Source organism: Callospermophilus lateralis, chromosome 19, assembly GCF_048772815.1.
Source record: "Callospermophilus lateralis isolate mCalLat2 chromosome 19, mCalLat2.hap1, whole genome shotgun sequence".
NCBI classification, from domain to species: Eukaryota; Metazoa; Chordata; class Mammalia; order Rodentia; family Sciuridae; genus Callospermophilus; species Callospermophilus lateralis.
In genome coordinates this window covers 6,848,047-6,875,456 of record NC_135323.1, presented here as the reverse complement: position 1 = coordinate 6,875,456, position 27,410 = coordinate 6,848,047, and the positions used below count along the sequence as shown (strand labels likewise).

The following is a 27,410-nucleotide window of genomic DNA, read 5'->3' as shown; positions in this document are numbered from 1 at the left end:
GGCGGAGGGGAGCTGTGGCGGGGCTTGCTGAGATCATGGCGGAGAATCTCTTCGAGCTGCTGCCGCCGGCCCCAGGCGGCCTCGGGGCGGGACTGGGGGGCGGCCTATGCCGCCGCTGCAGCGCAGGGCTCGGTGCCCTGGCTCAGCGCCCCGGCGGCGTGTCCAAGTGGGTCCGACTCAACGTCGGCGGCACCTACTTCCTCACCACCCGGCAGACGCTGTGCCGGGACCCGAAGTCCTTCCTGTACCGCTTGTGCCAGGCCGACCCCGACCTGGACTCTGACAAGGTGAGGGCCGCGCAGGCCAGCCGGGGGCCCGGCCCCGCGCCTGGGTCAAAGGACAGCATGGCGCCCTGGCGCCCGCTGCCTCAGGGACCCCCGTCGCTGCGCCGCGGGCGCCCCTCGCCCTCGCGCTCCCGCCTTCGGTGGCGGAGGAGGAGGTTCCCCAGACCCCTGACTTGGCTGCAGACCTACTTTTTCTCCGTAGACTCTTGACCTGGGTGTGTGAACACTTCTCCGCCCCAGCGTACTTGCTGGCTCTGGAAATGGAGAACTCTTTGAGTTCATCTCGTGTTTTCAGACCTTTGAATTAACGTAGGCATGGAGGTTGACACGGTGGCCTTCTTTCCCCGGTGACTTGCATTTACAGAGTTGACGCTCCATCCTTTTCATCCGCGACACGCACCGGCTCCGCAGCTCTTAGAAGGTGCCACCCATAGTAAGACTTTTCACAGGGAGTGTTGCTCACATTAGTGGGTGACTTAGGGGTTCAAGGAGAGGCTTTTTTATTCTGATTTCCTATTTCTCTTCTGATCTGCTTTTCTATTAAACTTAGTTTCCCCACCATGCTTGCAAAAGGATAGGAATTTCCAGGTTAGTTTTACAGTTTGTCTTTGATCAAAGTAAACATTTATACTGTTCGGGTGGTAATAGGAGTTATTTTGATTATTACCTTTACAGAAGTTGTATGAGGGAGTGCATCACCGGAGAGTAGAGAAAGAAAAAAAAAAAAAAAAAAGTCTAGTTGAAGAAGAGTTGTCTTGATTTTTTTCTAGGCAACTCCTAAACCTTATGCTAACTTTGCTGGGTCTTCCAATTGACATGATTGCACTTGGCTATATGTTTTACCAGCCTGACATTGCCTTGCTGGAGAATCTCTGGAAGGATTATATATTCCCTAGAATCCAGAAAGTTTCTTTACTTTGAGAACCCTGACAGAGACCAGTTTCAGCATGGCCTGACCTTATGACCAGAAAATGAAAATTTTTGAGTTATAGCAAAATCATCCATCCTAAGCAGAAATTAGGGTTTTCCATCCATGCCAGTGTGCCCTCCCTACCTCCAGCCAGCCGTTCCTGCTGCTCATTTGACCAAGCTCTCTACTCTTAGATTGACCTCGAAGAAAATGACTGTCATCTCCAGTATGGAAATAGGTCTTTGTCAGCTGTCATTTTCCCTTTATGGTGTGGGTGTATGTTTTACTGTTAGTTTTTCTTTTTAAACAGTGGGTCATAGTGAGTATTCACTTGCTTTTCTACCCAAGAATCCCTGCTTTATATATTAAATCTGATTTTAATGTTCTTTTCTATTGGGTTCTTTCCAGTGACTGCTCTTTCAGCACCCGAACAGTAGATTCCGAACCGATTGACTTTAGTGCAGTTAAATTGATTCAGTCCTTGATTTCACTTCTCTTAAGACCATTTTAAAAATTATGCCATACTGTAATAAGGATTCTTGGTAGGGGATAATCTATTAAGTCTATCGTAATTGTTTTTCTTTTTAATCATCACTTAATTAGGCTTGATTTCTAAATTACAAAGCCAAGATTCCAAGCATGACTGTAATATGGCAGATACAATCCCTGTCTTATAATATAGTTGATAGTAAATAAGGTTTAGTTTTAGTCACAGATAAGTTGCTAGAAAGAATAATGTTAATTCACATTAGTCATATTACTAGAGTGTTCTACTTCAAATAAGAAAGTATATAAAATGCTCTATTCTCTCATTCTCTCATCCCCCAGGTTCTGATGAAAGAATGTCCCAGTAGATTCCACCATGATAATTAAATCCTGAGTGAGGAGTCTTAAGGACGGGGTGGAGGGGGAAGGGGTGCTAGCAGTGGGAGGCCACTAATTACATGGTGGAAGATAAACAGGATGTTGATTCATGTGTAGGTATCTCCAAGTCCTGACTCCATAGTTCATCAAGATTAAGGAAAGGATACCTGACAGATACCTCTAGAATTGAACTTCAGTAAGGACCTGGTATAAGATCCCTGCCTGGCACTTTACTAGTGTTTATTGAGCACTGGGCTTGCAGAATATGACACTGGGATGAGAGTTGGGTGAGGAGATTTTAGAGAAAGAGGCTCCCAAGAAATCTTTTGGGAATCTGCTGGGTTTCAAGTTCACAGGAGAGTGTGGTGGCAGCTGTCAGTGAGGTGCTGTGGGAATGGTTACTGCAGGTCTTCTGGAGGATGCTTTCTAAAGACATGGGCAGGTTGTTGGGGAAGGTGGGGAACACAGGCATGTCCAGGGGCTGGCTGACTGCTTCGCAGCCCCATATCTAAGCCTCTAGGCTGTGACTGCCCCTCACCCCCAATACTCCAGGCACAGCTTAGGACCCACTGCCTTTCATGCCTTGTGCCCCGGGCCCTAACCCTTTTGTCTCAGGGGCCATCTTGGGGCCCACTGCTGCTATGAGGTTCTGTTTCTAGACAGCCTGATGAATTCTCACTTCCTCCTGGGACTTCCTCCAGTGGGACTGTGGCTGTGTTGTGCATTTCAGCATCTGCTCATCAGCTCTCCTGTGTCACTTTTCTTTCCCATGTTGTCCTTAAGGCAGACCAGACTTGGTGCTCCTTTCTGAGCTGCTCATCAGAAATCCTGTGTAAAAGCTTAGTATTTGATTCATTTTGGCCACGTCTCAGTGGTGATCCGTAGTATTGTTGTATTCCAGAGGTATTGTTGGAAACACAGTAGAGTTTGTTGTTATGTCTGAACCAGTCCTGCTTTATTGTGGATATACTTTAGGAAGTAAAGGGAAATAGCAAATACTATTTGGTTGGAAGCCACCTGGATGGATGAGGATCAAGGAGGGTTCTGTCTCTGCAGCTGAGCCAGACCTGGAGAAAACTGCTGGTTGCAAAGGAGTGTCTCCCCTTACAAGAGAGCCACTTTTTCCACTTTGGGCTTGTAGATATGGTGGCATCAGATGGGTCTTTGGGGGCAATCACAGCACTTCTTATGTCCACCCTTGTTGCACTTGGTGCTGGCAAGTTTTAGGGTTGAAAAGATATGAAAGGAATTTTACAGGCGGCCAGGGAATGGGATGTGGGCGGGAGAACCATCTTTGAATCAGCTGCTTGGCAAGAGAAGTGGGGATTACTTAGAGTAGAAATGGCAGATTATGTTCCATGTAACTAAATCAGAAGTGAGAAACTAACTGGCAGGATCCCCACAAGCATCTCGTGCACTAGGCAGAGTTGCGTTGGCTGTAGAGGCCATGAGTGGGTGTCTGAGGCATGCATGTCTCACTTTTCACTGAAGTTGAGGATGTGGCTCTGAGGGTGTCCTTGACCCTTGACCATAAATTAGGTGCTAAGGCTGCCCTACCCCTCTTCAGTGGGTACTTGTCTTCTCTGAGTTTGTGGTCACCTCTGAAAGGTGCCTCATGTGAAAACCTCTCAACCCTGAGCAGGCCACAATTGGTGCCCAGGAGGTCTTGCCATTTCATAAGGTGGGCCTTTCCAAGGAGAGCATATCCCAGTGTGCCTGACCCAGTCCTCAGGTGCACACTGGCTCTGATCAGACTGTACTTGAGCAGCTTCTCCTTTCACTCATAGAAAATTCCAGGCTGGTACAAATTAGAATAAATAAATAAAATTAAAATTTAAAAAAAAAAAGAAAGAATATTTCAGGCTGGTGTAGGCATGATGGTCATTTCCTTGGTGTAAAGAGACTCCTGTCTCTGAGAGCCTGGTTTGACCCTTTGTGTGACTCGGGATGCAACTCTCTGACCCTTATGTTTGTCCTCTGTGAAGTGGAGGTGATGCCTCTGCAGGGGGTAGCTATGAAGATTCAGGATGAGGAGAGAGCTGCCCTACCTGGCACCACCCAATGCAGTCAGCAGAAGTTGTTGTTAATGATGTTTTTGTACTTTGGTTTTAGAAAGGATACACTGAGAATGCTCTTTTCCCCCCTCAGAATTTATTCTTGTTCCTATTTTTCTCACACTCATTATTGTAATCCTCTATGTGCCAGGGTGGACAGCTCCCCTTAAGCACCTCCAAGGCTTGTGTGTGACTGGGGGTCCCCACCTTGCTTGTCTCCCTTGCTTCCCCTTCTGCCCTTTCACACTGCCCAAAGCTCCCGGCTGTTGAACAGGCCCCTAGAGGGTGGGTCCCCAGCTCTGGATAGCAGAGCCTGTGCTCTGAAGGACTGGCGGGGCTGTCTGAGCAAGACACCTGATGCCTTACAGCCTGAGATATATAGCTCCAGGGCTCTGGTACATAGGCTTTTGAGTGCAGGGTGTTCCCCCAGCATCTTCAGTTGTTCTCCTTCGTTCTGGGTCTCCACACTCTTTGGCCTGGTTTTTGAAAATCAGGCTTGGGTGGCCTGTTTCTTGCTGCCAGTAGGCTGAGATAGGTTTTCTAAAACAATTAAGGAGAGGCAGGATCCTCTGGGTGCAGGAAGTACCCAGTGAGGAGGAGGAGCCGAGGGCCTGCCCTTTGGCCCCAGTGAGGAAGAAAGAACTCTGTCCTCAGTCTGCCTGCATGGCCACGAGTGAGGAGAGCAGAGGCCACCTTGAAGGTGACAGTGGTGATCACGGGGACATCTACAGGGCAGGCTTGGGCACCACAGGAGCTGGGGGAGAGTCTCTGGCTGGGCTGTCCTGGCCGCAGTGTCCTTGAATGTTGACCCTACTGCCAGCACTGAGGGGACTGAAGCATGTGGCTTAGAGACTCTGAGGGAGTTGGGAGTGTCACCTTCAGATTACAGGGGTAGAGGTGGGGTTGGCAGCATGACCACATTTCCACCTGTCTGTGCTGGCAGTGTTTTGTTATTCTGCAAACCAGCAGTAAGGAGATGATACCTGCTGGGGATTTGTTTGGGAGTTTGCTGTAGCTCAAGGGTTTCTCTGGGGAGAAACCACCCAAGAAACCTAGCAGATGAATGACCCCTTGTTGCTGGCTAAGTGTTCACAGCAGCTGGCGCTATATAGATGTCCTGGAGAGGTGGCACACTGCACCTGCCCACAACTCACCCCCACAGAGGCAGATTGACACAGCACCTGCCTGCCTTTTCCTGTGCTATAGGTGGGCTTCTGTCCTGCTGAGCTAGGAAGGCACTCTGAAGCAAATCTCAGGCTTCTTCACACAGCTTAGGGACCCATATTTGTTGAATTAAAAGCACATTTGTTCCACAAAAAGCCCTAGGAGCCTCACATGTGGGCTCCTCCTCACAACTCCACTCATATCTGCTTTTGCAGGGCTTCATTTGAGTCTGTAATTCCTGACATCCTAATTCTAGTCCTCAGGTATGTCAGTGAGGAGGCATCCTGAGTCAGGCCCTAGGGTCTTGAGGGACACTCTCCCTGGGCAGTTGGCCGGGGTTATACAGAGTTTCAGTGACTCAGCCCTGACATACCTTCCACCCCCTCCCCATCTCACCTGGAGCTCTTGCTGCATCTTCCTCCCTTTTCTCACCTGGAGCTCTTGCTGCACCTGCCTTCCCTGTCTCACCTGGAGCTCTTGCTGCACCTGCCTTCCCTGTCTCACCTGGAGCTCTTGCTGCACCTGCCTTCCCTGTCTGTAGCTGTTTCCAGTCTCCAGCACAGGGTCTCATGGAGGAAAGGTGCAGTGTGCATACCAGCTCTCTTAGACTCTCGATCCCTTGCTACATGAAGTGAGGTGCATTGGAAGAGGTACTCGTTTGGAGGCAGCAGGCCTGGGTACCAGGGTGCTAGAGTCCTGGCCCTGTTCTGTGAATTCAGAGGCTTCTTATAAGCCTCCCTGATTTCTTGGCCTCAGTTTCCTCACTTGTAATTAGTGATGTCTAGGGTCTCTTTTGGATCAAGGATATGACAAGTCTGCATAAAACAAAACAAAGCCAGGCATGGTAGCACATGCAAAGTGAAAATGGTATTTTTTTTATATATACCTTTGTTTTACTTATTTATTTTTATGTGGTGCTAAGGATCAAACCCAGGGTCTCGCATAGGTGAGGTGAGCGCTCTACCACTGAGCCACAACCCCAGCCCTCAAAAATGGTATTTCTAATGTTGACAAATGTTGGTGCTCAGAAAATTGCATGTATTTAGATTTCAACTGAGAAACCTCACAAGTTTGGTTCACAGTACTTTACCCTCTGGATTCCCCTCCAGTGGCCATGCCTTGTCCCTCTCAGTCAGGTGGGTACTTTTTCTGTCCCTTTCTGTGGGGTAAGAGAAAGGGGCTGGGTGTGAACATTCTGTAGAGTTCTCAGCATGACTGCAGGAGCCTCCACACTACCTGAGAACCTGGAGCTTTCAATTCCTCTTCCTGCTCTTTCCAGGGTTACCTGGTTGAATGAAGGGGTGAGCCCTGGGTGGATGACAGCAGTGAGGTGGGTGGAGGTCTGACTGTGGGTGAATAGAGTGGACCACCTCCCCCTGGACCTCTCTGAGGACTCTTTTCTAACCCAAAACACAGGGTCAGGAGGCTCACTTTGTGCTGCCCAGTCAGGTTTGTCGGTCAGGTCATGTCTCCCCACCCCTGTTTTGGGGCTGATGGTCAGGGGTCTCCTGGGAGCATATGTGACTTGGGCCTGACGTTGTCTTTGCAACCATCTGCTCCTCTTGGAAAGATGTCTGTGGACACCTGCCATGGCATGGCCAGTGGCTCAGGCTCAGGGTTGCTTCTCCTTGAGACTAGGGGCTCAGCCTCCATGTTGGGCCCTCTCAATGTCAACTTGGGCATCACCAGCCTGCCCTGCCAGCATATGGACCCATAGTATGGGGGTGGGGGGCTGGCCCTCAATAAATGTTTAAAGCTAAGTCCAGTGATTCCTTTGTTATGCCTTTGAAGGGAGATGTGTATTTTTCAAGCCAGCACTGCCTCAAGTAGGTCAAACACTAATTCAGTGAGAAGTGGGGAAAGAATGTCAGTAGAGAAAAATGATTTGCCGAGAAAGCAGACTTAGTCTGACTCTTTTTCAAAAAACCAAAACAAACCTTCCCACCATACAGATGTAGCATATTGCTTGCTACATGAATTATGGAAAGGACCGAAAAGAAGGAAGAAGAAAGAGCCGAGGTGTCTGGCCAGCCAGCCCACTATTGCACCCTGACTCAGTCCTGGCTGTGACCTCTCAGTCTGTTTGGTTTTAGAAGTATAACCACCTGAGTGTGTACCATGAGGGCTTCCTTTCACATGTCACAGGATCTGGGAGAAGGTGACAATAATGGCTGGTCCTCAGTCAGCCCCAGTCACTGTTCCAGACATCCCAGAATGATCCTGTCATAGCTTTTGCATGAGTGAGCCAAAGACTCATTCTGAAATTGAGTGTTTTATGTTTCCTGCTTTTCTGTTTTCTTTGTCTCTGTTGAGGACAGAGGCCCCAAGCTGCATTACCAATACTAGGATAGGGTGCTGAGGCCACACTTTTGTTGGCCCCCACCTGAGCTGCACTGCTCACCTTAATCTTGTTAACTCAAGAGAAGCGTGCCTCTACAGTGGGACTCTGAGCTATCTTGCCCATGTGTATCCAAGTGGGAGTTGGTGGGTTGTAGAGTCTTGTTTTAGGACCCAGACCTTCCTATGGAAGTTGAGATCTCCCACTGATAGCTCCCAGGAATCCCAGTGTGAGAGCCATGCTGCAACCTGCTCCCTCCCTTTCCTGGCCCTGCTGGCTCTGACCTTGACCTTTGTCCAATGGTGCCTCCTTTATTAAGGAAGTCCACCTGATTGAAAGGTGCTCACCAAAAGAAAAGCACCAGAGTGCTCTGAGGGATGCCGTAGATCCAGGTTTCTGTGGGAGGTGTGGCCTGTATGGGGTCATTTGTTCTTTCTTCAGCTTCTGTTGGCCTTTGCTCTGCTTGGATCATTAGTCCAGTTTACTTTGGCAGGCCTGGGCATGGGCTCAGGCTTCACTTCAAAAGGGGGCCATGTGAAATGACTATAGCCAAACATTCCATGGGGCCTGGAGGGACTCTGGGCAGACCTGGAGGTGTTTGGGCTCAGGCTTGTGCCATGGTGGGAAGAAAGTGGCATGACAAGGGTCCCTGTCTGAATCCCTCTTTTGTATAGGCCAACCTGTATAGGGGTGTCAGGAGTGGTGAGCAGGTTCTGAAATGCTCCATCAAACCGGACTATACTCCAGAGGACAGGAGGCACTGACTGGGCAGCCAGGGTTTATGCCTCAGAGGCACTATCTCCATGGGTCCTCTTGGCTGGCTTTCAGTTGGTGAATTTGGCCAACTGCCTCTGATGACTTTTTGAGTTTTAGGAAAACATATCTTATAGTCAAAAAAGAATAGGGATTTTAAAAAATATATTTTTATTTATTTATTTTTATGTGGTGCTGAGGATCGAACCCAGGCCCTCACACATGCTAGGCGAGCACTCTACCAGTGAGTCACAACCCTAGCCCCAAGAATAGGGATTTAAGTGTAAAATTCATGTGAATTTTTGAGACAAGTCATAAGCTAGTGGAGGTTCACCTGAGGTACACTCATTCCCTTGTGTCTGGGCCTCAGCTTTAACTGACCCCTTCCTGTATAAAGATGTATACAGGCAGGGCCTCAAAAGGACCAGCCTGGCCAAGTACACCTCACTTCTGGGTTTTAGTTCCCACTCATTCATCTCAGTGACCAGATACGTGGCTTCCTTTCTCTCATAATTTGTCATACACATACCCCAAAACAGAGCCAAATGCCCACCTCTTAGAGGAAAGGGAGTCAGACTAGAACACAGCTGAAGCCAGAAAAAGCTTAAGGGTTATCTTGGCTAAATGTCTTATTTAACCAATGGGGCAGCTGAGACCTGGCAAGGGAGTCTAGTTGTGAACTTGGCCCTGGTCTGTTTCACTCTCTACAAGCTCTGCTGCCCAGTCTCCTGCTGCCCACTGCCACATTCTGTGACTGCTTGTGGCCCTCAGCTGATAGTGTATGGGCCCTTTGCATGGGGGCCCTTGTTGAGCCTGGCTTCTCCCTATGTCCTTGGCAGCTCTGCCTGATGTGCTGCTGGCATCTCCCTAGGCCAAGTGGCCTGGGGCCCACAGGTATCTCAGGCCTGTGTTGGTCAATGTGCTCAGGGTCCTCATGCTCTTCCTGTCTTCCAGTCTTGGTTGCAGCAAGGTTAAAGCAGATGTCTTGGGTTTCTTTGATCTTGTTTTTCTGAAGTCACCAGGAGGCTGCTGCTTTAAAGTTGCTTCTTAACTTGATGCAAGTGGGGGTCTGCACATATATCTTAGCTTGCCCTTTTACTTGCTGCATAGGCACACAGGCCTTCAGCATGAGAACACAGGGTGTGGGCTGGAAGAAGAGGTTGTGGCTAAAGCCATAGGAAGGCTAATTGGTTCTCGATTTCCCTGCCCTACCACTTGTGAAGTCTGTAGCCCTGGGGATGGATGAGCACCTTGAGAAGGTGCCGTCAGCCCAGTTGGCAGACTTGCCTTGAAAAGCCCCATGTCCATTACTTGGATGTGTCCTGTCCCTGCCCTGAGCCAGGAGTGCTCCAGGCTGAGAGGTCAGACCTAGGGCAGGAGTTCTTTGAAAGTGTCCACCAGAAAGCTGTCTCCTGGCAGGTACGGTGGCCATACCTGTGATCCTAGTCACTCAGGAGGCAGAGACAGGAGGTCTTCCAAGTTCAAGGTCAGCCAGGGCAACTTAGCAAGACCCTGTCTCTAAAAAGTGCTAGAGGTGTAGCTCAATGGTGAGTGCTCCCCAGTGCCAAGAGGAAAAATCTGTCTCCTAATGGGCATGTGTGGTGACAAGCCAGCCCCAGTAAGGCTGAATCTGGAAGGCCTGCCAGGGCCCAAATGCAGCTGAGGCTCATCTCCCCTTCTCTGGGGTTTCAGAGCCAAGCATCAGTGCCAGTTGAACCAGTTCCCTGTGGCCCACCACAACATCCTGCTGCCATGTTTTCCTCTGTTGCTCACCCACAGTCCTTCCTCCTTCTCTCATGCCCTTGCCTTCCAGGCTTAGGAGGTCTAGGCTGCAGTTGTGTGGCTTGTGGTGCTCATAAAACTTCCTCTTTCTCCTTTGCCAGTCCCAGAGACCAGAGGGGTGCCCAGCTTGTCCTTGCCAGGAAGTCTTACAGCCCGGGCCCTGCAGCATGTGTGATATCTGTTGGCAGGTGTGGCACACAGGCCAGGGCCATCGCCATCTTCCTGGTACTCTGAGCTGCCCATGAGGCCAGTGAACTGCTCTTGTTCCTGTTCTACTTAAGAAAAAACTGAAGTTTGGAGTAGTGTGGCATTGAACCCATGGTCTGACTCACATCATAGCTGGCATTATAAGGGAGACCCTATAGGAGGGTGTCCAGGCAGAGATGAGCCCAATCCCCTTCTAACCTTTTTTTTTTTTTTTTTTTTTTTTGTAGTTGTAGATTGACAGCATGACTTTATTTGTTTATTTTTATGTGGTGCTGAGGATCAGTGCCTCACGTGTGCCCCAGTCTTGGACCTTTCCTTCTTGGTAGCTTCCTAAGTCCTGAGCTTGGTGATATGCCCATGCCACATGGTTGGCACTGGGAAATGGTGGCTGTCCTCAGCAGGCAGGCAGGACTGCTTCTAGACTCTGGTCTCCCTGGTCCTTGGGAGTGCAGCTGGAGGACCAGGCTGGGAGGGGGATGGTCCCTGGGGTAACTTCTAGAAATAAAGGCCAGGGCCACACGGTGGGGAAGCCTGGTCAGTCCAGCTGGTATAGCCTTAGGTAGGAGTCAAGCATGGAGTCAGGAGGTCTGTATGGGGTTAGGATGCTGCTGTGGGGTGAAATGGTAAGCCCACAGGGAGAGAAAAGAGGTGATTGGAGCAAGTGGTTTCTGGGTTCTAGCACCCCCACACCCCAGGAGCTCTCTGATTTTATCTAAACCACAGAACTCAACTTTATCCCTTTGGTCTAAGAAAAACAGGTTTTTATAGTTTTGTGCCTGTCGGTTTTGGGGAAAGAATCCTGAAAACACAAGGTTTTACTGCCCAACTATAGGAATTGATGATCATGAAGTAAAAAAGGTCCTAATGGCACATTGCTTTGTAGCCAAGACACCACCTCCTCTCTGGATTCTGGTTCCTATGGGCATGCAGTGTCCCAGAGGTTCAGCAATCTCCTTCTGCAGAGGTACTGATGCTGTTCCCTGGGACTGGAGCTGGCCAACAGCTCCCACTGAGGGTCACATACAGCACTGTCCATGCCCTATACCTGCAGAGGCCCCACAGGAGCTCAGAAGCCTCTAAAGAGGGAAATTGAGTTCATCCTATTGATTTGTAGAGTCCTCATTCTTCCCAGCATTTGGCTGTGGGCCTTGCTGCCAGGAAGCCAGTGGAGCCTTGACTTTGCTGTCCTCCCTGGGCGTCTGTCAGAGCAGATGCCAGGCTATGCCTAGGAGAGGCCCACTTCATCAGCACAAGGACACCTGTGTCTCTGTAGTATCAGGCCCTGCCAGACTCAGCAGCCCAAATTACTTGTAGCCAATTTGTGGGCCTGAGTCTGGGGTGGGGGTGACAGGAATTTACTACCCACCCCTCCAGATGTGTCCTTGGGGCATCTGTGTATCACCTGCTTCTGGGGGCCTTAGGGCTATGTGGTGTAACAGGTCATGCAGAAGCTGTGCCTACTTCATGCCTTGGGGAGGTGTGTCTACCTCCAGGCTGATGCATGTGACAGGAATCAGCTCTCAAGGGGAACTTGGCTGGCCACTACAGCCTCAGAAATCCCACTGCCCCCTGGAAAAGCTAGGTCAGTTTGAGTGCCTGCTGAGTGAGTGGGCTGTGTTGTGCATAGCTGAGCTCCCGTGGACTGCAAACCACTGGCTGTGAGGTGAGGGCTCCCTTAGTGGTCACAGTCTCTGGGAAAGCTCAGGGGCTACTACTCAACAGAAAATAGGGCTTCCTTTGTGGGCAGTTGATGTGCTGCTCACCTAAGGAGGCTCTTGACAATGGGATCAGAGATCAGCAATCAGAGGCTGCCTTCTTCCATGCTGGCAATCAGAAGGCCCCCACTGCCATCCAGACCAGTCCAGTCCTTGACTTCTGTTCAGGAAGGCCCTGCCCATGACAGTGGAGGAGACTGTGTGATTGGTCAAGCCACGTGGTTTCTCAGAATTCTCCTGAGCTGTGAGGAAAGGGCTAGGAAAGCTGCCAGGAAGCCAGGACTGTGGCCTCACCCCAGTGGAGCCTTGACTTTGCTGTTCTCCCTGGGCTTCTGTCAGAGCAGATGCCAGGCTATGCCTGGGAGAGGCCCACCCTCATCGGCACAAGGACATCTGTGTCTCTGTAGCACCAGATCCTGCCAGCCACAGCATCCCAAATTACTTGCAGCCACATCACCTCACTCTGGAGCAAACTCAGGAAACAGCTGAAACTTGTCTTCTAGCTGGGAGCCAGACAGATCAGCTTAGAGGAGTCCTGGGAGAGCCTTGGGGTACTGTGAACACAGGCCTGGTGCTGGGTGGGTGAGTGTGTGTCAACCAGATGCACTCAAGTCTTACTCTAACTGCAGAAGCCACTAGTTTCTCATCCATGACTGATGACATTTCTGTTTCATAGGATGAAACGGGTGCCTATTTAATTGACAGAGATCCCACGTACTTTGGACCTGTGTTGAACTACTTGAGACATGGGAAGCTGGTCATTAACAAAGACCTCGCTGAGGAAGGTAGGCTATCCTTTTTTGCACAGAAACCTTATTTTCTTTTTTTAAAATATATATATATATATATATATATATATATATATATATATATATATATATTTATTTATTTATTTATTTATTTTAGTTGTGGTTGGATGCCATACCTTTATTTATTTATTTATTTATTTTTATGTGATGCTAAGGATCGAACCCAGGGCGTCGCACATGCTAAGCAAATACTTTACCACTGAGCCACAACCCCAGCCCCCAGAGACCTTATTTTCAAAGGCAAGCCCCTGGTGAAGGTGCTGGTCAATCCATTGAAGAACCCGATACCTCAAGCTGCAGCCCCACATTTCTCTGCAGATGTGGCCCTGGGGGCTGCTGCACTGCCATTCACAGGCCTCTTGAGAATGAGAGGCTACCCAGTGGCCTGTCAGGACTGCTGTGGAAGAAGAGCCTGAGATGTGGGCCAAGTGGCCAAGGCTGCTCTGCTCTTTCAAGGGTCTGGTGTGTGTGTTGGGGGGCGGGGGCAGCTGTTTTATCTATCATGTTTCTGAAGCCATGTGTCACAGACACCCTAGCACACCTGTGGGGTGTCTTAGGATCCTCTGCCTGCTTTCCAAGGACAGCTCAAAGTAGCGACATTCCACACTATCATCTGAGTACTGCCTGCCTTACTGGCCACTGCATCCTGTCTGATCAGAGTGTGGGACACTTGCCCATCTGCAGGCTGCCCAGCACCAGGCCCTAGGGTAGACTCTGTGCTCTGGTGTTGGCTCAGAAAAGCCAGGGGTTTCTTTCAGGAAGGGCCAGGGAGATTCTGTGGCAGTCTGTCTAGACTGGACTGCTTGATTTCTCTAACCCCTGCTGCATCTCCATTTCTTTTCTCTGAACCTTGGTGTTCTCCTTTTTCCTGAGCTTGAGAAGCCCCAGGTTGCTGTGTCCTGAGGCCAGAGGATACTTCCTGCCCATGTGCAGTGTGTGTAGCCCAGGCTTTTTCACATGCACACACTGACTACTTGGGATAGCCTCCTGTGTGTGTGTTTTTCTGGCTCCAGGCTGCCCTGTGCTTCACCTGCCCCATGTCCTTCCCACATTGCTATGTGTTGTTCTGAGTTGTCATGCAGTTGGGCTGAAAAAATGAGGTAGTGACCCATACCCACGAGGAATCCTTGAACAGGACCCTGGGAATCTGCTGCTAACTGCGAGGTTTCGTGTCTCCGAGTATGGCGCACTGTGGATGGCAGGCTTTGGAAAGAGCACTGGAACCAGGAGCAGCCCTCAGCCATCTGGGCTTTGTGGAATAGGGGAGCCTATTCAAAAGAGTTGATAAGTGTGAGTGACTGATACACAGGAAGCTGTGGCTTACCACCCCATGGCCTGCACCTGTGACACCTGCAGGCTCCCAGCAGGAAGAACTAGGGCTCAGAACAAGTGGCCAGGTTGCAGAAGGAAAATGCCAGTCATTCTCCCAGCATCTGTGGGCCCAGGGCAGCTGTTCCGCCCCTGTATGTCACTGGAGGGAGGCTGCAAGGGAATGTTTAATAAACATCACCCTTCCTCTTTTGTTTTATTTTTTAGTATTGGGGATTGAGCCCAGGGACTCCTTGCCACTGAGCCTCATCCCTAGCCCTTTTCATTTTTTATTTTGAAACATGATCTTGCTAAGTTGCCAAGGCTGGTCTCAAGTTTATAGCCCTCCTGCGTCAGCCTCCCAAGTCACTGGGTCACTGGGATTACATGTATGTGTTACCACATGTGGCCCATCTCTCATTTTGAACCCTCACTTCTGCTGAGTGCTATGAGCAGCAGGTCTGTGACAACTTAGTACAGGCTGGGCCTGGGGAGAGAGGCAGGTATGAAATACTATTTTTGTTTGGTCCAGTCTGGTGAAAGTCTGTTATTTTCCTCTGTTCCAGGAGTGTTGGAAGAAGCAGAATTTTACAACATCACCTCACTAATAAAACTTGTAAAGGACAAAATTAGAGAACGAGATAGCAAAACATCACAGGTGAGACAAGTGACTAATGCACTGGAAGCTTTGGAGGCCTGGCCTGTAGGCACAGCTCACCTGCCCTCTCACATGAGGCCTTTGGAACAGAGCCTAGCAGCCTCACCCTCCAGCTCAGCTCCTGCAGTGTCCCATACAGGATCCATCCAGCCATTCCTGGCCCCACCTCAGGGAGCCTCCTCCAGTGGGACAACAGACAGAGGTTGGGTGTGGTGAACACAGTGGAAGAGAGGAAGGTCCAGTGAAACGAACGGGTTCTAGGGAAACAGGGAGGCCTCCAGTGGTCAGTGTAATGGAAAAACAGTGATAAACTGTGAGGGGCATCAGATAAAGGGGTCTGCACAGGCACAGAGAATGCTGGGCTTTCCTGGGAAAGAGGAGAGGTCAGGCTCTGAATAGTGTGCATGCTTGCTGTGGATCCTCCTAGGGACCATGGTGCATGGCCACAGTCAGAAGCTGTCTGCCACCCATTAGACTGGTGTTGCTGGAGGAGGGTTGTATCCAGCACCTTCTGTGAAGGAGGTACCAGCTGATCTTGTCACCATGCCAGCTCTGTGCTTAAGAACAGCTGAGCAAGCCCTCACCAAGCTGGTTCTGCTCCGGAAGGATGCTGTGGGGTGATATCAGCACTCTGGCCAGTATGCTTAAACCCTCTCAATATCCCCACCCCATGATGGGCTTTCCCACTGTGGTGGTCTTGCTTGCTTTCTTCCTGCACACCCAGTGGACGCAGGAACAATAACAGCCAGGTCAGGCGAGGGTCATGGATATAACCTGCCTCCGGCCTTCCCCCTTCTGCGGGATCCCACTTGGTGCCAGGACTGGGTCTAGGGAGAGGCTCCTCTTCCAGCAAGTAGGAAATGTATCCCAGATGCTCCCTGGTTCTTTCATTTGTACTGTTTGCCTCTTCTCCTCCATCCCAGCCCTACTCACAATGGTGCAACTACTTTTGAGGCAGAGGTGAGAAAGACCTGCTCCCAGGAGCTGGCTCTCCAGTAGTAGTGGTAACCAGTATCACATGCTGTCTAATAGACTTGGGCAACAGCAAGTTCATTGTGTGACTTTGTCAGCCACGTTTCACTGGCATATGAGATACTGCCTGAGTGCCAGCCACCTGGACCCTCATCTTCCCTGTGCTGCGGCCTCTGCTAGAGCTGCTCCAGGAGGGTGGAGCCCAGACTTAGCTCGTCTTTGTTTCCAGCAGGGACCTGTGGGCCCAAGTCTCCAGGATAGAAGCCTGCCTGGAGCCCAGCACAGGGATCCCTTTTGGGCTGGTTGAGGATTAGGAGGTAGATGTGGGCATGGGAAGCCAGTTAATACTGGGAGAGGACCTGCATGTGTGTGTCTGGCTGTCTCTCGGGCTCTTCCAGTTAGTCCCTTTTCCCAGCTGGTCAATCCAGAGACTGCCTGTGGTCAAAGTGGGCATTCTTGTGTATTCACATCTAGCTACAGGTGCTCTCAAGATTTGAGGAGCATGACTCATTTTATTTTGGAATTTAGCAGTAGAAATATTTTTGGAGACAAGCAAGGAAGTGGCACACACGGCTGTTCAGGTTGTGGGCGGCTGTGTGGATGTATTCAGGGTTGCTCTGGGCTCTAGGACCTGTGGATCCCTGTGGAGTTCTCTCCTGCAGGGTCACATGGGCAGGGTTGCTGGGTATGGGCATGACTTGGCCTCATGGCGGCCCTTGTCCTTGCAGGTGCCTGTGAAGCATGTATACCGGGTGTTGCAGTGTCAGGAGGAGGAGCTCACACAGATGGTGTCCACCATGTCCGATGGCTGGAAATTTGAGCAGGTGAGAGGCTGTTGACTAGCTGCAGTAGCCTACACTGCAGCTAAAATCTGATTATAAGTACAGTGAGGAGACCTCTGCTTCAGAAGTCTCCAGAGACAGAATTCCGTGATATCATCAAGTCTTGGAGCCTTCGGCCATCCCCCACCCTGCCTGACACTTTGGCTGTGGGAGGTTGAGGAAGGTGCAGCTGTCAAGAACTCTTTGCCACCTCCCTCACACCTCCATGTGTGGAGCTGGCCTCCCTAGCACATCCTGACTATGGGTGTGCACTTGCTGTCTCTGCAGCATACAGGCAGAGGCTGTCCCTGCCCTCCTTGGGGTTCCATCGGGCCGAGTTTGCCAGTCTTTCCCGCCCAGGTCCCATCAGAATCATGCCAGAACTCAGCACAGCATCACACGCCTGTAATCCCAGCAACTCAGTCTGAGGCAGGAGGATCACAAGTTCAAGGCCAGCCTTGTCAATTTAGTGAGACCCTATCTCAGATTAAATTTAGAAACAAGGGCTGGGATATAGCTCAGGGGTAGAGCACTTGCTTAGCATGCACATCAATTCCCAGTACTCTAAAGAAATAAAAGAATTATGCCAGAGACTCAAGCAGGAACATGTCTTGGCCCTACAGAGCTAGGTGCTGGAAAGCTGCCATTGCCAGCTCTGTATCCATGGGCTGGGTCATCCTCATTTAGAGCTGAGTACCTTGCGCTCCTGTGCACCTGATAAGGATGCTCTGCTACCCCAAAGCAGGGTGAGGACTGTGGGTTGGCAAGCTGTTGCAACACCGGGGCAGGATCTGGAGTCCTTACTTGATCCCTTTTTTTTTTTTTTTTTTTTTTTTTTAATGGTACCAGGGATTGAAGCAGGGGTGCTTAACTGCTGAGCAACATCCACACCCCTTTTTTATTTTGTATTTTGAGATGAAGTGTCACCAAGTTGCTTAGGACCTCTGGAAGACTGGGTTTCTGTGTTCTCCTCAGTGGAGTTCCCAACTTTCTGATTCAAGGCCAGCATCCCTACAGTCTATCTCACCTAGCAGGACCCACCACCTCCCACCATCTTGTCCCTGTTGCTGCATTGGTCACAGCTTGCCAGATGGACTGTGCCACTGCTGGCAGCCTTTCAGCTGTTCTTTGGCTCAGTAGATATTGTGTTAATGCCTTTACTATACCGTTGCTATCTTTGTTTTGATTAATTTTATGTTTTAAATTACAAAAACATTTGTTGGCAGTGGTGTAACTTAGTCCCCTATGCATGTCTGCAGCAGCCAATTTGGTCCTCTGCCCCATCCCCACATAGCATGGAATGTCCTGGAGTATTCTAGGCAAGTTAAAATGTCCAAGGGTATGCCCAGTAGGTCAGGCACAGTTAGACCCATGCATACTGAGATGTGGCAAACCACAGCTTCTCCAGAGTCCCACTTTCAGAGACAGGCTCAGCTTTCCAGGCTCTCAGCTGCCTGGCCTCTGCCTTCCCCACCTGACTCCAGCTCAGTCTTGCAGAGGGCCAGGTAGTGGCCAGCAAGGACAAACAGGTTGTGCAGCACTTGCACAAGCTCTGGCCCTGTCTCCCACTAGTCTCATTCCATGCACCCTCTCTCCAGGGAAGCCAATCAGCATCTCCTGTGGGCCCAGAAACACAGAGAGAAACAGCATCCTGTCCTAGCATGTTGCATAATGTCATGGTGCAGGTGCATGCTCCTGCAAGGGTTTCGGGGTGAATTTCCCTTCAGTTCACCAGAACCTCTTGGCCGAAGCCTGAGATGTTGCACACAGCCTGTTTCTCTCTTCCAGCTGGTCAGCATTGGCTCCTCTTACAACTATGGGAACGAAGACCAGGCCGAGTTCCTCTGTGTGGTTTCCAAGGAGCTGCACAACACCCCATATGGCACAACCAGTGAGCCCAGCGAGAAGGCCAAGGTGAGTGTGCAGGGACATTCTCTTGCCCTAACAGCTGTGGACTTGCCAGCCCTCCTGGTGGGAGACTCTGAAGGTTGAATTTTGAAAGGCTTTCTTCCTGATGGCTTGAAGTCCTCATGAGGACTGCCTGGCTTATCAGTAGAGCCTCCTGGAATGAGTACTGATCCTTGTTTTCTCAACCCATGTGCAGAGCTGCTTCCAGAAGCATCTACTAGACCTGCTGTCAGGGACTCTTTGTGTTTCAGGATCGCCACTGTTGGTTGTTTCTTGTGGAATCCAGGAATCCTCCATTCCTGGGACAACCTCCAATGTGGGGGGAGGGTTTAGGCCTTTAAGCTGGGGGTTGGTTCTCAGCATCAGCCAGTGGCCTCACCCATGGCCACAGGTCTCTGAGTTGGGTTTAGTGTGTAAAGGAGGTTCTATAGTCCTGTGAGTCTGCCCTGCAGCAGTCCACGCTCTTTTGTCTCCTCCAGAATGTGGTGGCGGCTAGGGTAAAAGTACAGAGAGTGGTCTGCCTTGTTAGTTTTGGATTAGTCCTGTGGCCTGCCCACAAGTGACCAGTCATAGTGGCATATCCTCCAGGCATGTTCTCAGAGCTGGGCCCTAGGGCACACAGGCGTACTTGCCCCTACAGCAAGCACCCAGCACAACCTGAGCTGGCTTGGCCTCTGGCTTGAGAGCCAAACAGTAGACAGAGAGCTCTACAGCAGCTCCAGGAGCCCCCACGTGATCCTGATGAGGGGCCTAAGAGGGCATCATGTGTGGGTGCAGGAAGAGGCCAGTCTGGGAGGCTTTTAAGTGAGAACACTGAACCAGGGGCTCTGTGACAATCTGACTCTGGGCCAGTGTCCCCTGGCTGGCTGCCAGCAGCGTCTACCATGGACAGCAGCCACCTATCCAGGGCTATCCCTTTGGATCTTCCCTGGTCTTCTTTGGGGCGAGGGCTTGGGAACTGATGGACTCAAATCAGCCCAGGGGTCTCCAGGAGGCCATGCATTCCCACCCGGTGCTGTGTGTGTGTCTGCTGCTGGCCTCCCTTGCACTTTCTACACCTGCAGGAGGCCAGACCCTGCCACCACTGCCACCTCAAGGCATAAGACCATATAAGCCAGGCAGACCCACAGTGTCCTTTAGCAGATGAGGTGAAGCCAGGGTCCTGGTTCCAGGCTTGGGATGAGCTTCCATTGGGTCTAAGGTCTAGATGATGACCATTACACCAGACCCCAGCCTTGTCCTAGGGGGACACCCCTCTCTGTCTCTGAGCAACAGTAGGACTCTTTTATAGATGGTTTTATTTTTAGAAGCTTTTCTTTCTGAACTTGCAGTTTTCACACCGAAGCTCACCAGGGCTCATTTCCTTCTGGTGGCTTTTCATTTGCAGGAAGGATACATTCTGTGTTGTGAGGAAGCTCCAGGAATGACCCAAGTCCTAGTGCTGTTGAAAGCAGGACCTTGTTTCTGTCTCCAAAAATACCTGGCTCTGAAGTGGAGCAGCTACAGCAGCTTCAAAATGGGGGCAGCAGTAGCTCCCCAGAGGGTAGGGCAGAACCCAGGCCCCCTGGGAGCAGTGGAAAATCATGGGCCAGATCTGGAAGAGAGTAGTTTGGGAACACCTGCACACAGCCTGAATGGAACAAGGTCACACTTCAGAGGGCAGCGAGTCACCTTGTGGCTTGCCTTTTAGTGTCCCTCTTTATACTGAACTTTGCCTTTTAGGGTCCCTGAGCATTTGGTGGCCTCCTGGCAATGCTAGGCAGCCTTTTCTGTTTCAGGCTGGGAATGATGAGAGTGAGCGATATCAAGGCTATGGCCAGTGTGAGGAATTGGGCCCACTACAAGAGGGACAGACCCCATGTGAGCACCCTTGCTTCCACTGCCAACCACAAGTGCAGGAGGTTCCCAAACTACTCGGGCTTGAGAACTTTCCAGGTTAGTCTCAGAGGAGTAGTCACCATTTGTTACAGAGGCATGCAGCTGCAGGAGGTGACATGTGGCAGAGGCCAGGAGAACCCTTCCCCTTCCTTTGAGATTGATCAGTTAACTGCGCATGTGGCTTAGTCTCAGACCCAGGGCCCCACCCTCCATCATGCAGCAACGTGGTTCCTTGTCTCTGGCAAATAAAGGCCATCCTATCCAGCAGGAGGTTCTGTGGACCTGAAAGTCACCTCCAGATAGCTGAGGTCATGGGGCCGAACTGCCCAGAAACCATAGAGGATGAGCACCTGCTGCAGGTGGGTCCACCTCCAGGAAGCAACTGTGGCACTCTGAGCCTGGGGATTCCTTCAGGGTGATCCAGCGGACAGCTCTCTTGCCTGCCTGGTATGCACTTGGCTGACACCCGTGTCTTCTTCTCCCTTACTGCATGTTGCCGCACCAGAGTGACGACGAAGAGACGGGGTACCAAGGCAGTGACTCAGATTAAGTGTAATGTCATGGTGAGCTCTGCAGCCCTTCAGATTGACCCAGCACCTAGTGTCCTTGAACCTATGGCCCCACTGGACCCTTGCCCCAGCCCCTCCCACACACCTGTCCTGTGCAGAACCTCCAATAGATGCACCTGTAGATGCACAGAACCTCCAATAGATGTACCTGTAGATGCACAGTAGAGCTGCAGGTGGAGCCAAGGTCTGCATACAGACACTGGGCACTACTCTGCCATAGTACCCCTCCATGGTTACCATGGGCAGAAGGATTGGGACACTTACAAAGCCATTTGTGTCAGGAAAGACCATGGCATCAGTGGGTATGGACCCAGGAGCACTCCAGGGCCAGGCAGGGAACACTTACTCCAGCCTGCCAGCCCCTGAGGGGTGGCCTTCCTGCTGGTCATGGGCTAGGATCTTGGGTGAACAGGAGTCGGTGGCTCTGATCTCAGAGGCCAAAGCCCAGATTCTCGCTCATACTCAAGCCTTCCAGGCTAGGAGTGCTTCTGTCATGTCATCACAGGGCAGCAATTGTGTTTGAACTTCTACCATTTGCCTGAGGTTGGGCAGTGCCCATAGCATCCAGCTTCTCCTCCAGTCTCTGCTTCAGCCCAGTCTCACCTTTCATGTCTTCAAGGCTGGACCTTTGTTAGAACCCAACTATAGCATCACTCAGCAGGGTTGCCTGGTGTCTCCCTTACACACAGGAGAGTACCTGGGTGGTGGTGGGCAGCAAGACCAGCCCCTCCCCCATCCCTTGGGAGGCCTCCATTTTGTAGGCCCAGCCCTACAGGCTAGAAGCCTTTACCACCACCCCATGAGCAGCTCAGTGTACAAGGGAACATAAGGAAATACACCTGGCCAGCTGAGCCTCTCAAGGTTGAATAACTAACCAAAAAAATCTAGAGCAAACTGCAGCCCAAGGACCTGGTCTGCCTGTGCAGTCCTCGAGCTCACTTTCTTTGTTTGAATAGTGTTTTTAAGTGGTTATATAAGTGCCTCTTGACCCTCAAAGCTTCAAGTATTTATCATCTGGCCCTTTAAGAGAATTTATCATGAGCTCCATGTGGTCTTTTAAAATCTTCTAGTAACCTTCTTAAATAAGTAAAAGAAACCAGGCATGGTGGCACATGCCTATAACTCCAGCCACTCAGGAGGCTAAGGTCAGAGAATCAAGTTCTAGGCCAGCCCAGGCAACTTAGCGAGACTGTCTCAAAATAAAATAAGGGGGCTTGAGATGTCTGATAGAGTACTTGCCTGCCACGTACAGGCCCTGGGTGGGTTCAGTCGTGTGTGTGTGTGTGTGTGTGTGTGTGTGTGTGTGTGTGTGTGTGTGTGTGTGTGTTTTCCCCCACAAAGATGGAGTTTTGCTTTGCTATCTAGGCTGGCCCTGAATTCCTGGGCTCAAGTGATCCTCCTGCCTCAGACTCTTCCAAGGAGCTGGGACTGCAGGGATATGCCACCATATTGAGTTAAAAGTATTGTCGTTTAACATAAAGAGTACTAATCTGTTCCTTTTCTCCTTTTTTTGCTCTGAGTCTCTGAGGTGAGACATGGGATTGTGTCACAGCCTCTGTCAGCATCAACCATTGTAGGGCTCAACAGCCATGTGGGTAGCAGAACCTCAGATGTACTTGCCATGGAGCTAAGCTATGACAGGTGCCTGACTTGGGGAATTGTGGGGTCCATAAGAACACAGGGGAGCCACACCTACCACCAGGTTGGGCAGAGGAGAGGATTATCTGAAGGTGCCTGAGACTCAGAGCCTGGTCCACATCCTAGAGGAGGGGGACTTCTTTCAGTGCTCCTCCCCACCCCATAGTTACCTCCCAAGTCTGTGCTATCAGAGAACATGCTTTGGTGGCCCCCATCTCTAGGAGATCTAGGCTATGGGAGGTGGTCTCTGCCCCAGGACATCCCAGTGTGAGGCTATGTAAGTGGTTAGACCTGTTAGTGTGGCACTGCCTTGGGCGCAGCCTCAAGCACACCATAGGGTCTCTGTTGGGACTTGGACCTCCTGTGGAAGACGGCCCTGCCGGAAGCATGCCTGGGAGTTTTACACTGCACTCTGTCCTGGCAGATGGTGTCAGCTGGTCTTGGGAGGGCTAATGGTGTCATAAGCCCTGGGGATTGTCAGGTCTGGCCCCTCAAGGGAGTCACACTGTCCCAGGGAAGTCACTCACTCTAGTTCTGCCAATGCAGACCCTCTCTTGGGTGTACTGGGCTCCAGCTCTGCACTGGGGCTAGTGGTGGCTGGGGGCTTGGTCCCTTAGCAAGAGGGTGGAACTGTCTTCGAGTCACCTCCTGAGTCTTGGCAGACTCAGAATCATACTTCATGGGGCTTGCTTTTGTCAGGCCTGAGGAGAATCACTGCTCCCCAGTCCTGTAGGAAGTGCCCCTCAAGGTACTGACATGAGTGGGAGCCATTGGCAGGAGTTGGCCCCCAGAGCTGTCCGTGGAGACAGGCAAGGGTGTTTGGGGTGCTGGTGGACAGGCTGGAGTAGCTCGAGAGACCCTGGCCTTCTTTCAAGCCCTTGATAGCCTCCCAAGGGCCAGCTCTCTGCTGCTAGGGCTCTGGCAGTGCCTCTGTGCTTGCAGCAGTGGCTAGGAGCAGCTGAGTGGCTCCTGGTGGGATTGGCCAGCTCTAGCACACCCTGCCTGAAGACGAGGTCTTCTTCCCTGCCCAGGACTTGACTCAGTAACATTTTCCAGGGCCCTAGCCTGTCCCCAGGCCTCCAGGAGCTCCCACTCCTATTTAGTTGGGTGCACAGTGGACTGGATTGTGCCAGTGAGAGAAGCCATAAGGGGAGGGTCCCTTGAGGTCAGGCTCTGAGATGGAGCCAGTGGTGTGAGCATAGCTGCCAGAGGGCTGTGCTGGGCAGGTGGGGTCAAGACACTGAGGGCATCTCCCCAGTATGACCCATACTTGAAGGTTTTCTATGGTCAGGCAGGTGTCTCAGAGGAGAGCCAGGGCTGCATGGGTGGTGATGGGTCTGCTGTTTCATGGGGGGTGATGGGTCTGCTGTTTCATGGGGGGAAGGGTCTAGGGGCTGATCTCTTTGATATGGGGGGGGATGGAGAGTGTGAGGAGCTGGCTCCCCACACTGAAGGTCCCTGAGCCTGCCAGCTGAGACCCTAGCCTGTGGTGCAGGGTCCTCAGGCTTTGAGCCAATTGCCTGGAGTGGACTACAGGTCTGTGGCTCTGCTCTGCAAAGCAGGACTGGTCAGGCTTGAGTCCTCACTCTTCATGTGTTATTTTTCAGATTTTGCAAGAACGAGGCTCAAGGATGTGAGATACAATACTGACAGCCGAAGAAATGATATACTTTTTCCCAAGATTCAGTGAACCGCCATGTCCAGGAAGTACGTCTGTGAGAAGAAACCTGCTTTTGATCATTTCTCTAGAGATCTGGGTGTGCATCCTTTTTTGCCTCAGAGGTGGGTGGTGAGAGACGGCCCAGCTGTCTAAGGCCAGGCATCCCCACAGGGAGGAGGCACAGGGGCCAGGTGGGCTCTCTCTGGGAGCCTGCTCTGTTCTTTGCTAGGGCTGCGTGGGACTGAGGCAGGGTGCTCCCAACTAGCCTGCACAGTCCTGAAGACCATTTGAAGGGCAGGGCCCTTGGTGCTACATTCATAGTCTGCGATAGCAGCTCAGGCCTCATCAGGAGGAAGGGGCAGCAGCCATGTGGATTGTCTAGCGCACTGTGGCTCAGGTCCAGATGCCTGGTGGTCACTGCTTGAGCACCTGAACATCATCCTTGGGTCAGGGAAGCTGCTATGCCTCCAGTGTGATCAGTTGACAGTTTCTCAACCTCGGCGAAGACCCCTGACAATGGTGGCCTCCGCATCATTACTATTTTCTGGGCGCCTACCCTGAGGACCGCCTCCTTCAGAGCCAGGCTCTTATTCCAGCCTCCACAGCCAGAACAGTCAAGGCTTCTTGATTTGTATTTTCCAGGCAAGAGAACTTTGTATCCCTTTTTAAGTATGGATGGATTACCCAATGTTTATACTCTTTAGAAATGCCTAAAAGTGTTGCTATGTTTTAGATGGATCTGTCAAATAGTTTAAAGGGAGGTAGAAGGTTTGCCTCATGGGTTCCACCTGCGGACTCATCTGGGAGCTGGTGCCCACCAGTGCCTTTGTTGCACCTGGGATGGAGGCTGGGCGGAGGCGTGTCCCCTGGCTTCTGGAGCTGACACTCCGAGTCACGTTGAAGATTCGGGATGTTTACAGTGCATCATGTGTCTCTTCCTCTCCGGCTCTGTTATCTCTGTATAACTATGCAGTTCTTCTTTCTAATACTCCTGGAGCATTTGAGACTTGACACAACCTACATGACCCAGCCAGTGTACCATCGAGGCTGCTGGGGTTGCTGTAGAGGCTGTCCCCTGCAGGCTCTGAGACTCTTCAGTGTGGGCTGGGGATCTGACCCCAGTGAGCAAGCTCTGCCTCTTGATCTCTGCTTGCCAGGAGAGCTGTGCAGACTGACCATTGGAGTTGCCTGTGTGAGGTCAGAGGCTCTGACATTGTCTAATGTCAATGCTTCCAGAAACTTCTTGCCTAGGTCCTCTTTTTTTTTCTTCTTTGCCAATAACCTGATTAACTAAGTTCTCCAGCATCTAGGATTTACCTCCTCCTTTCGTAAGGCCTCTTGTATGTTGTTAAAGGTTCAGCTTAAACAATTTATAAAAACCTTTCTATAGGGCAGATTTAGCCACTGGCTGACCCGGTCCTCCCCAGCAGAGCTCCAAGGGAAGGTGTCCCTGTGTTGGCCCTGGGGAGCTGCTGGGTGCTTAGCATTTTTTGATTTTGACATTGACATAATAGATAGGCTTGTGGGTTGTTTTGTTTTTGTTTTTTAATTTAAAAATATTAAGACTTAATTCACTAAAATTTATTCTAAGGGGATATTTATACTTTTGTACTTTTTTAGGTATCCGTATTTTATCAGCTTACCATTTAATGCCTAAGTTTCCCCTGAAAATAGCAAATAAAATTGTGTATTTATGAATGAGCCCAGCAACTGCTAGTGTCTTCAAATGCATGCAAAGCTACTGCCGGGAGCGCCACACTGCTCACCCAAGGGCCCCCGTCCTCTCAGACATACAGCTCCCACTTGAGCAAGGGCCCCACCCCCAGTGTCCCCTAGAGGGTGTGACTCCCTGCTATTGATCAGACTCTCTGCCACCTGAACTCCTGCCTTGTCCCTCCTGTTTCCAGGTGTGCAGCTCCTCTTTCAATTGGTGGTCTAACCCAACCCAGGGCTCTGTTGGGGGCTGTTGTGTTTACCCAAGTTAGGATGGAGGGTGGGGGTCACCCATGTGGGGCCAAGAGTTCAAGCTTTCAGGTATCTGGATACAACCTGGGGCACATGGAAAGGAGTCCAGATGTAGCTCGAGGTCTTCCTGATGGCAGCCAGGACCTGGACGTGCTGAGGCACTTCAGCTGGGCAAGGCCAAGAGCACTTGGGAGGGGCTTCAGCATGGCAGGTGTTCCTTCTGAACAGAAGACTAAGTAGGAGACAGCTTTACAGTCTACTGGGTCAGCTGGGCAGGGAGGGAGCCCCACCCCGCTCAGTGTGAGCTTTCTTGTCACTGTGACAAAACAACTTGGAGGGGCTGGGGTTGTGGCTCAGTGGTAGAGTGCTTGCTGAGCATGTGTAAGGCACTGGGTTCGATTCTCAGCACCGCATATAAACAAGTGAATTAAATAAAGGTCCATCATCAACTAAAATAATAATTAAAAAAAAAAAAAAAACTTGGAGGAGAACAGGTTTATTTATTCTGGCTTAGTTTCTGGGGTTCCAGTAGGTGGTCACTTGGCTCTGTGGGCTTGGGTCTGTGGCAAGGCAGGATGTGGAGGGGAGGATATGGTGGAGTGGAGCTGCTGACCTCGTGGCAGCCAGGAAGGAGCTAGTGATGAGTACCCCTCCTGCAGTCCCCCACCCCCTGCAGTCCCCCACCCCCTGCAGTCCCCCACCCCCTGCAGTCCCCCACCCCCTGCAGTCCATTTAGTTATCAACCCATCAATGGATTAATCCATTGATCATCCCCCTCATGATCCAGTCACTTCCCTAGATCCCCACCTCTGAACACTGGGCGCCAAACCTCCAGCACATGGACCTCTGGGGCGTCCCAGATCTGAAGTACAGTGGTAGGTACACCCCGCACCATGGAGGGGGTCCCTGGAGCACCACTGGGGCATTGTGAGGGTTGTCAGCCCCGGTGGCTCCAGGAAGCAGGTGGGGGACAGAAGAGGCTTGGGGCTGCCACGAGGTCAACTCCGCTCCACTACTCCCTCCCCTCCACATCCCACCTTGCCACAGACCCAAGTGACCACCTACTGGAACCTCTGAAACTGAGCCAGAATAAACCTGTCCTCTTCCAAGTTTTTTGTTGTTGTTGTTTTTTAAATATTATTTTTTTGGACCC

At 51.1% G+C, this 27,410-nt stretch overlaps 1 protein-coding gene across 2 annotated transcripts; it reads left to right on the top strand.

Annotated features, from left to right (window-relative positions):
* The first annotated feature begins 23 nt into the window (after positions 1 to 23).
* Positions 24 to 26,300, top strand: Kctd5 (potassium channel tetramerization domain containing 5). 2 transcript variants are annotated; one of them, XM_076840461.1, is made up of 6 exons: positions 24 to 287; positions 12,748 to 12,856; positions 14,755 to 14,846; positions 16,547 to 16,642; positions 18,428 to 18,553; positions 24,240 to 26,300. In XM_076840461.1, the coding sequence occupies exons 1-6, from the start codon at positions 36 to 38 to the stop codon at positions 24,267 to 24,269; spliced, it is 705 nt and encodes a 234-aa protein (XP_076696576.1). In that variant the 5' UTR covers positions 24 to 35; the 3' UTR covers positions 24,270 to 26,300. The 2 variants fall into 2 exon arrangements, with proteins under 2 accessions (XP_076696576.1, XP_076696578.1); XM_076840463.2 differs by lacking the exon at positions 24,240 to 26,300 and adding an exon at positions 20,691 to 23,512.
* Positions 26,301 to 27,410: the final 1,110 nt, after the last annotated feature.